Source organism: Chanodichthys erythropterus, chromosome 6, assembly GCF_024489055.1.
Source record: "Chanodichthys erythropterus isolate Z2021 chromosome 6, ASM2448905v1, whole genome shotgun sequence".
Classification (NCBI taxonomy): Eukaryota; Metazoa; Chordata; class Actinopteri; order Cypriniformes; family Xenocyprididae; genus Chanodichthys; species Chanodichthys erythropterus.
The window spans coordinates 21,455,465-21,466,294 of NC_090226.1; the positions used below are offsets into that span (position 1 = coordinate 21,455,465).

Sequence of the window (10,830 nt, forward strand, 5' to 3'; positions counted from 1 at the left end):
GGGGAAGTAACACGGAACATACATTTTGCTAAAATGAACGAAATGACTCGAAAAAAGATTCGTTCATTTTGTTGAACGAGACTCAAAAGTCAGAGTCTGTAAAATGATCCAAACTTCCCATCACTACTAGAGAATGTTATTGTCATTGTTAGTGCACTTAACTTGCATGCCAGGCCGGGGTTCGAGACTGACTTGGAGCAGGGTGGTTAGGATTGGAGAGTGAGTTTTGGAAGCGGAGCAATAAAGAGAGGGGTGGGTTTGTTTGGCTTGATTTCAGATATCAACAATGTCCAACATCGTTGTTGAAAAAATACATACCCCACCTTTAAGTTAAAAAACAAATGATCTAAGAATAAATACAAATTATCTGTAACAAACTTGAAGTGAACAAGTGAATTATAAACTTTCAGACAAATTAAAAAAAGTATTATGAACAAATGTAATATTAAGTTTTTAAATATATTTAAAATATATTTTATATTTTAACATTATTAAATTAAAATAATAATAACAAAAGTTAGTGAAAAATATGTTCCAAATGTTCTAAATAGATTTAGGTGGTCTGAGAAAGTGTGAAGTTTGGAGCAATGGGCAAACCTTGGATACAGTCCTCTTTGAAGTTTCCATTCATATAGAAGCCCAAACACAACAGAGTTTGGGGGGGTGTGGTGCTGGGCAGGGCAAAGGATGTGGCTTGATGTGGGACTGGACTTCACAAACTGCTGCTGCTCCTCCCACCACCAATGAAATCTTTCCTTTTAACTTCACACAGCCCCTGAGCACACATGACACACACACAGGCACACAAAAACAGACAACAGGGCCTACCAGACAAAATCAGGATATGACATCATACACAGGAAGAGAAGCCAAGTGACTTTTCAGCTTGTTTTTTTTTTTATTATTCTGTACTGAATTCCCTTACTGAGTTTTGGAGGGATAAGACCGGCTGATGAGTGGGAAAGAGAAAGGATCATCACAAGACTATTTGGATTTGAGCTGTTCCCTCTTGGAAAGAACAGGAGACAGAGGAATTCTTTTCAAGTTTACCACAGCATTCCAAGTGTCTAGAGCGGGACTAAAGCCAGGTTCTTTAGGTAGGGACCTTAAAATCTCCATTTTTTACTTTTCTTCCATCTGTTTTCATTAGTTTTCACTTTTGTTTTCATGATCTGACTTAATGTAGTAATGTCAGAGCTCATGTGCCGTGGGGGCTCAGAGAAAGCGTGATCAGACACGTCAGTGTTTGACGTGATTGTTGGAGGGGGTGGATAAATAACTCCTCTGTCTTTTGGTTCCTTACATATTGAATGAATCGAGTTAAATCCAACCTCTACAACTGAGTACTTTTGGTATTTGTTACTCTTTAACTACCTGAAAGGATAGTGAAAGGATATTTAACACTTTAGAAACAGTGATATGTCGATTTTATAGAATTGAAAAATATATAAAAGAGAGTAAATCAATAATTTTCTATGAAAATGTAGGCTTTTTAAGTGCCTGTGTGGAAATGCCATGATATGCATTATCAGTCACAGCAACAAATGCCAGAAACAGACTTATGAGACATCTAAAATGTTCCTGCAAAATATATCACAATATGGGCTATGAGGTAAGAGAAACTGGTGATTTAACAATCTGGTTTGGTTCTCATAACCAGGCTTTCTGTGAATACATTTATGGGAGGAAAGAGAAAGAGAGAGGGAAAGAAAAACAAGACTTATCAAATAGACAAAGAAAGGATGGAATCAAACACGGATACACTCCTAGGACGTTAAATGAAAACAGAGAGGCAGGGTTTGAATGTACGGTTGAAGAGACACTTTAAAAGCCCTCCAAAACTTATCTCATTTCAGCCGCTTCGAACAAACACAGGAAGTTATGAAAACGGTGATATGGATGAAACAACACGAAGGGAAACTAAATGCATTGAGAGAATTAAATGAATTGTTTGTTTGTAGTGGTCTGTTTATGGAGTTTATTTGCACTACCATTCAAAAGTTTGGGGTCAGTAAGATTTTTTTAAAGAAATTAATACTTATATTCAGCAGGGATGCAACTCTTATAATGTTATAAAAGATGCCTATTTCAAATAAATGCTGTTCTTTTGAACTTTCTTCATCAAAACAATTCATAAAAAAATATTAGTTTCCACAAAAATACACACATATACACATACAAACAATATTGGGGTAATGCGAGTTATGTAATCAGATTACTTTTTTCAAGTAAAGTAACACATTACTTTTAAATTTACAACAAAATATCTGAGTTACTTTATCAAATAAGTAATGCAGTTACTTTGTTTTTCCATTTATTTATTTCCCTGTCCCCATGTTGAGAGAAATTGGGAGTGAGTGCAGATGCGTTGTGTGTGCTGTGTAAACATGATGGTTATTCTAGACTAATTCAAGACTAAGAGCATATATTTACTTCTCCTGGTTCCTATTCTTCTGTATTGCAGAATGTCAGCACAGCTGCTTGTTTGTTTAAACTGCGCCCTGTACTGTACAGGTGCGAATTTGTGTGTACTTCAGCCTGAAGGCTGATTTATACTTCAGCGTCGGACCTACGCCGGAGCCTCTACGCCGTAGGCTATGCGTCTGTTTTCATTTATACTTCTGCGTCGTTGTCCGCGTCGACGTGCATGCAGACCACTAGTAGGCAGTGTCCGCGGTCATGTTGAGTATCAAGGCAAAAGCCGAAGAAGAACCAGCAGAGAATCGGCAAATAGGTAACGACTTTTTGCAGTTTGACTGTATGTATCTTCTGAAACGGAGTGTTTTTTCATTCATAGTGAAGTTGAAAGTGCTCGCTCTTCTCCGAGTGCTCCGCGCCATTTTTTTGACCCGAGGGAGGGGTTCTAGCAGACCAATCACAGCGCTTGCAGTTCGCCTAGAATTGACGCGTTGTTACATTTTTGAAAAGGTGCACGTCTATGGAGTCAAATTAATGCCTTAAAGTTTTGCACAAAAATAAAGTTTTGCAAAACACAAAAAAGAATTGAGCAATAAAAAAATGTTTTGCAAACAAAAATAATAAATTGCAAAATAAAATAAAGTAGTGCAAAAATAAAAATATAATCAATTACAAAAATCAATGACAGCTGTAATCCTATTTTATCTTTGCCACATATTTTTCATGCTCAAACCTACTAAATCATTTGCAGCGCTCATTTTATTCTGTGTTTCAGTCAAGCGTGCGCTCACGATACCGGTTTTCTTTTGCGCTGCACTTTTCTGTGCGGATCTCTTTATGGCACTGGTTTGACGTGGGGGTGGAGTCAAGAAACGGGGGCACGCCCCCGCGAAATGCATTGGAGGGGAACGTAATCGGCGACAGGTGAAATAATTCTTTATTTTTGTGCAAAACTTTAAGGCATTAATTTGACTCCATACACGTCAGGCTACGTCGTAGGCTACGCGTGCTACGCACAGCCTACGCCGTAACTACGGCGTACACTCGACGCAGAATTATAAATCAGCCTCGAGGCTTATTCATTTCACTTTTGGCCTTTACATTTGCCAAAAATAGAACTTTTGTTGTTACAAAAACAAACAAAAAGCCCATCCCAGATGAGAAAAAGGCATTTCTTTCCATAAAAAGTAATTAAGTAGCGCAATTTTAGGGAGTAACGCAATATTGTAATGTATTACTTTTAAAAGTCTTTCCCCAAAACTGTGCATGTGTGTATATATATATATATATATATATATGTGTATATATATATATATGTGTATATATTTGTGTATATATTTGTGTATATATATATATATATATATATATATATATATATATATATATATATATATATATATAAACATACATATATATATACATATATATACACATATATATACATATATATACACACACATATATATATATATATATATATATATATATATATATATATGTGTGTATATATATATGTATATATATATATATATATATACAACTGTCTAGATTTAGGCACAGCAAGGGTAACAAGTGTGTCATGGTTATTGTGATAAATGTTTTCTCTTTTCTTTCTATTTATAATCTCTTTCATATATATATATATATATATATATATATATATATATATATATATATATATATATATATATATATATATATATATATATTTATATATATATGACAGGCATTGCTTTACTTTTTCTGCTCTCTAGAGACTTCCTCATTGGATGGGACAAGGGCCCAGGGAATCATAAGAGTCAACAATCACAACTGTCCGGATCCTGACTGGATCTGACTCCTCCATCACCCTGCTCAGTTCAGCAATGGCTCTGTGCTTGGGTCAGGTTTTCAGCAAAGACAAAACATTCCGGCCTCGAAAGCGATTTGAACCTGGGACCCAGCGTTTTGAGCTATACAAAAGAGCCCAAGCGTCTCTGAAATCAGGCCTGGACCTGAGGAAAGTGGTGCAGCTGCCAGATGGGGAGAACATTAATGACTGGATAGCTGTGCACGTGGTGGATTTCTTCAATCGTATCAACCTCATCTACGGGACCGTGAGTGAGTTCTGCACTGAGAAGAGCTGTCCCATCATGTCCGGAGGGCCACGTTATGAATACAGGTGGCAGGATGGGGATCAATACAAGAAGCCCACCAAGCTGCCTGCTCTTATATACATGAACCTCCTGATGAACTGGATCGAGTCACTCATCAATAATGAGGACATCTTTCCTACAAGAGTAGGTGTGTGATGTCAAATATGTTTTCCAGACATCTTCATTGTTCTGACAGGGCTATACTAGTGCAGTCTGTCATTGACATGAAACGCATTTATTTTTTGTTAAATGCTAAATTAATCATTTGATATATTTTTTAGAGGGCATAACGTACATAAAATATCAGGGTCATATAACTGTCCTGATATCATTAAACGAATGAAATTCTTGAAAAGAAAACCTTATTGAATATGTTTGGCATTATCTTTCATTATTATTTATTATTAGAAATAATTTTTATCAAAACTGCCTCACTGCTTATTAATATATTTGAAAACCATTTGAGTCATAGTTCAGCCAACATTTGTTCAACCAAACATTTTCAGAAAACTAATCAAAACATAAAACTGGAAATTATATCATAAAACAGAAACCTGCTGACTGTGTCATGGTCAAAAAGTTCCTTAAATAATTCAATAATTTGTATGAATTAACTTATTTTTTAATATATAAAATACCTTGAAATATATTTATCACATGATTCTTAGTTTATGGTTACAACACCTTTTTAGAGTCATAAAACTGCAACTTTTACAAAGAGTACATTTCTTTGTGTTTTAAACCAGATTTTTATGTTTCTTTAAGTTTTCCTATCTTTTCACACTCCTATATTTGTAACCTTTTTACTGTTTCAGTAAGTAGCTTTGAACAGCTTAGCGTATTAATAAATGAGTATGCAAATAAAAGGAATTAGGACAAAAATATTTAGATAGAAATATTACTGGATAACTGGGTTGAGAAATTATCCAGTTAAGTTTCCCAGGAATTGCTGTATAATTCTTGGGGCCAGGGAACACTAGACATACTTCTGTCTGAAAAAAAAAAAAAAAAAATAGCTGGATAGAGTTACAGAAGCTATACTTAAGCACTGCCAACAATTCATAATTCCACAGGCTGAACTTTTCGCTGAAACCCTTGAGACATACTCAGTAGGCTTTTTCTCCTTAAATAACATTTGAATTTTCTCATGGAAAAAAATCATAGAGCACAAGTCTACCATCTTGAAATGTGTTAATGATACAGTGCAATACAATGCGATGTGATAAGGGTGACACAGGTTTCCTTCTGTTTTTAGGAGTCCCTTTTCCAAAGAACTTTCAGCAGGTGTGCAAGAAGATTCTGAGTCGGTTGTTTCGGGTGTTTGTACACGTGTACATCCATCACTTTGACATGATCTGTAGTATGGGGGCTGAGGCCCATATCAACACCTGCTACAAACACTACTATTTCTTCATCTCTGAGTTCAGCCTTATTGACCACTCGGAGCTGGAGCCACTGGTGAGAGAGCTGCACTTTCATTACTGTTATAGAGCAGAGGGGCTTGATTGTTGACTGACTCTCAAAAATAATGATTGTTAGTAGACACAAGGATGATAGAGGTCATCAGTGTTAAGGGGTAACGCATTACATGCAGTGCTCGAATTGAGGGGGGGCTGGGGGGATCCAGGACCCCCCCGTAAGACTTGATTCAATTTGAGCACTGATTACAAGTAATGCAAGTTAGGTAATCAGATTACTTTTTTAACGAGTAATGCATTACTTTTAAATTTACCACAAAATATCTTAGTTACTTTTTCAAATATGTAATGCAGGTTACTTTGTTTTCCCATGTATTGACTGACACCTCTTCTGTCTCCAAGTTGAGAGAAATCAGGAGTAAGTGCCCAGGTCAAAAAAACAGTACACTTCCATAATGTAGTGCTCTATTTTCGCACACTAATTTTGTACTTAAAATGGTAAAAATTCTTCTTTAGTACTTCTTAAGATAATCTTAAGAACATCTAAGTGTACTCAACTGTGCTATTTTGAGACACCATGAATATGAACTAAAATGTGCTTTTAACATACATTTTTAATACAAAGATAGTATTTAGTTACCACTTGTAGTACACTTGAACCGATCTTTCATACTACATGTGGTAACTAAATACATTTTATTAATACAGAGATAATATGTTAAATTTTCTCTGTGTCCTGTAAAGGCATTGTGTGCGCTGTGTAAACATGATGGTTATTGTAGTTCTGGACTAAATGTGAACAGGCGTTTACTCAACTCACTTTCACAATAACAGATTCAGTATTCCTCAAAATGAATAAAAATAGTGAAATGCAAACTCATGTAATTATTGTAGGTTTGCATAATTTTCTATTTTAAAGGATTAGTTCACTTTAAAATTAAAATTAGCCCCTTTACTCACCCTCAAGCAATTCTAGGTGTAAATGACTTTCTTCTTTCTGATGAACACAATCAGAGATATATTCATAAATATCCTGACGCAGTGAACGGGACCAACGAGAATGAAGCTAAAGAAAGTGCATCCGTCCATCATAAATGTATTCCACACGGCTCCAGGGGGTTAAAGGATTAGTCCACTTTTAAATAAACTTTTCCTGATAATTTACTCACCCCCATGTCATCCAAGATGTCCATGTCTCTCTTTCTTCAGTCGAAAAGAAATTAAGGTTTTTGATGAAAACATTCCAGGATTATTCTCCTTATAGTAGACTTCAATGGGCACCAAACAGTTGGAAGGTCAAAATTAGTTTCACTGCAGCTTCAAATTACACTGCAGCTACACGTTCCCAGATGAGAAATAATGGTCTTATCTAGTGAAACCATCACTCATTTTCTGAAAAAAATTGAAAATTATATAAGTTTTAATCATAAATGCTCATCTTGAACTAGCTCTCATCTTCTTCTCTATTTGAATTCCAGCATTTTAGACACTGCTAAGTGTATTACTGCCCTCCACAGGTCAAAGTTTGAAGTAATTGTTATATACTATTGAGCTAGTATATTGCATATAAAAATTTGTTCAAAACTTTGACCTGTGGAGAGCCAGAATTCTAATAGAGAAGAAGCAGAAGAGAGCTAGTTCAAGATGAGCATTTATTTTATTTTTTTCAGAAAATGAGCGATGGTTTCTCTAGATAAGACCCTTATTTCTCATCTGGAATCGTGTAGAACAATTTGAAGCTGCAGTGAAACTAATTTTGACCTTCAACTGTTTGGTGCCCATTGAAGTCCACTATAAGGAGAATAATCCTGGAATGTTTTCATCAAAAACTTTAATTTCTTTTCGACTGAAGAAAGAATGAATCTTGGATGACATGGGGGTGAGTAAATTATCAGTAAAAGATTATTTAAAAGTGGACTAATCCTTTAATAAAGGCCTTCTGAAGCAAAGCGATGCGTTTGATTAAGAAAAAATATCTAGCTTCCGTCAGACCGCCTTCCGTAATCTACTTACAAAGAAAGTGTAACTCCTCTCGCAGTTCAAAATCCTTACACTACGTCCTACGTCTTCCGTATTCAACTTACGAAAAAAGCGTAACTGACGTGACTTCAGTTACGCTTTTTTTGTAAGTTGAAAGTGGAAGGCGGTCTGGCTGATATTTATTAATATTTCTCAGATATTTCTCAGAGAGAAGAAAGTCATATACATTTAGGATGGCTTGAGGGTGAGTAAAGCTTGGGATCATTTTCATTTTAAGTGAACAAATGTTTTAAATTTCACAAATATGTATTTAATCTCACTTTATTAACCAATGTCTTTGCTGCTTACCTTTGATGATCAAATTCAACTGTACCAATAGGTTAAAAATTACTTAAGAGAAACATCACATTTGTGTTCCTTTTTTTTTATTTATTTATTTTTATTGCTGAAGTAAGATTGTTGAACTTTCTTCTTTTGCGTCCTATTCTTCTGCTATTCAAAATGGCAGCACAGCTGAAAGGTTTGAGCTGCGCCCTCTACTGTACAAGTGTGAATTTGCATTTCCTTCAACCTGAGGCTTATTCATTTCACTTTTGATGTGAAAGGGCCTTTACATTTGAGAAAGAAAAAAAAACTTATTATTATTATAAATTATAAAAAAACAAGCAAGCCTAGGTAAGGAAAAAGTGATGCAAAAGTAACGCAACACAACTTTCCATAAAAAGAAACTAACACAATTAGTTACCTTTTTAGGGAGTAACACAATATTGTAATGCATTACTTTTAAAAGTAACTTTCCCTAACATTGGTGGCATTTAGTGTCTTAAAGCAGAATGTACTCAGCCTTAGCTAACTTGCCAGTTTTATGAAAAACTATGCAGACAACACATTGCAAATGTGGTATGTCCTTATAATTGGGTCTTTTCTGTCTTTACAGAAAGAAATGACAGAAAGGATCTGCCACTGAAAGATGTGGAGGATGGATGTGCATCCAAAAGCACAAAAAACTTCAAACATTCAGACCAAAAGAATAATGTACTTGAGGTCTGATCTACAATCAGCCGAGATCTAAGACTCACAAATGTGCTAAACTGCAATACAACTTTGCTTCAATATTTCAGAAATAGTATGGGTCCAGAAATTCAGTATGTTGAGACAGTAAATGTTTAAATTATATATGTCAGATTGTGCAGTATTGATATGAAATGATGCATTGATTGCTTAGTATTCTGCATATATTTTTAAGCATTTCACAATGTGACTTCAACGATACTTTAAAAATATTTGTCCCTGAGGGAAACTTGTCTTGAAATGGCATGTCTAAAACTTCTGCTAAGTTTAAGATGTTACACTCTTGCTCTGTCGAGTCTGTGCCAGTGCAGGGGCGGAAGCCTTTGCTAGTATTTTTATTTAACCAGGGCATGTGCAGTATGAAACTATTATCATAGCTGGTGAATGATGATGAATAGTACGCCACAGTATTGTTCTAATTTCAGGACATTTTGAGACATTTTGCTGTTTTTGCTATTGTATTTTTGCATGCAAGTAAAATACAAACATTTTAAATGACTCTCTTCTTTTTAATTTTTTATGAACTGGATGTGAAATTACAAACCAGAAGTTTCTCATTACATCACTTTCAGACATTCATTATACTTAGCCTTGCTTAGTAGCCTATACTGCAACTCATTTTTAAAATATACAAACATATCACTCAAAAAGAAGAAAGAAAAAAGTGCTATATAGCATTAAAAGTGGTTCTTTGCTCGTAATCATAGGGGGAACCACTTTTGGTGCTATGGCAGCATATCTTTAAAGGTGCTCTACTGCAAAATGTGCTATGTAGAACCCATAAGAGGTGCCATATCGCATTTTATTTCTTCAACAAAAATGGTGCTAAATAGCACAAACAGTGGTTCTTTGGCTCGTAAAGAACCTTTAAAGGGGCTTAACAGGTTCTTTACAGCAGTGGTGCTACACCTTAACCACCCCAAAGAACCACTGAAGAACCGCTGAAGAACTGTACCGGGGCTTAACAGATTCTGTATATGGTAGCGGTGCTATGTAGAACCTCAATCATCCCAAAGAACCACTGAAGAGCCAAGATTTGGTGCTATACAGCACTAGGTTCCCCTATGATTATGAGCCAAAGAACCACTATTAGTACTACAGTGGGTACGGAAAGTATTCAGACCCCCTTAAATTTTTCACTCTTTGTTATATTGCAGCCATTTGCTAAAATCATTTAAGTTAATTTTTTTTCCTCATTAATGTACACACAGCACCCCATATTGACAGAATAACACAGAATTGTTGACATTTTTGCAGAAAAACTGAAATATCACATGGTCCTAAGTATTCAGACCCTTTGCTCAGTATTTAGTAGAAGCACCCTTTTGATCTAATACAGCCACAAGTCTTTTTGGGAAAGATGCAACAAGTTTTTCACACCTGGGCCCTCATTTATCAATGGTGCGTACGGACAGATTTGTGCGTATAGTGAGTGCGTAAGAACAGTTTCACGCAAAGTGTGGGTTTCACCAACTTGTACTTAAATGTAGAAATGTGTGTAAATATAAGCACACCTCTGAGCATGCTTACGCAGATAATCTAGTGGTAGAATAATGACACTACACAAGATCATTTAAGAGTGTCACAGTATGCATTAAGCAATCCACATGTCCTGTGTTTCCTTTATTTATAAAACACTCAATTTATCAATAACACAGTGCGTAATTGGTATCACTGTAAAAAAAAAAAAAAAAAAAAAAAAAATGATGGTTAAGTAAATAATACAGAAAAAAAAAATGCAAGTTATTTAGTAGTACTCAATTTAAGCTTGTAGAAATTACAGTGTAAACATCAACATTATAAAATTA

At 35.2% G+C, this 10,830-nt stretch overlaps 1 protein-coding gene across 3 annotated transcripts; it reads left to right on the top strand.

The window, feature by feature from the left end:
- The first annotated feature begins 782 nt into the window (after positions 1-782).
- mob3c (MOB kinase activator 3C) lies at positions 783-10,214 on the top strand. 3 transcript variants are annotated; one of them, XM_067387384.1, is made up of 4 exons: positions 783-1,097; positions 4,145-4,701; positions 5,809-6,011; positions 8,889-10,214. In XM_067387384.1, the coding sequence occupies exons 2-4, from the start codon at positions 4,284-4,286 to the stop codon at positions 8,916-8,918; spliced, it is 651 nt and encodes a 216-aa protein (XP_067243485.1). In that variant the 5' UTR covers positions 783-1,097; positions 4,145-4,283; the 3' UTR covers positions 8,919-10,214. The 3 variants fall into 3 exon arrangements, with proteins under 3 accessions (XP_067243485.1, XP_067243484.1, XP_067243486.1); XM_067387383.1 differs by having other exon boundaries at positions 4,173-4,701; positions 8,889-10,213; XM_067387385.1 differs by lacking the exon at positions 783-1,097 and adding an exon at positions 1,731-2,007 and having other exon boundaries at positions 4,173-4,701.
- The last annotated feature ends 616 nt before the right edge of the window (positions 10,215-10,830 follow it).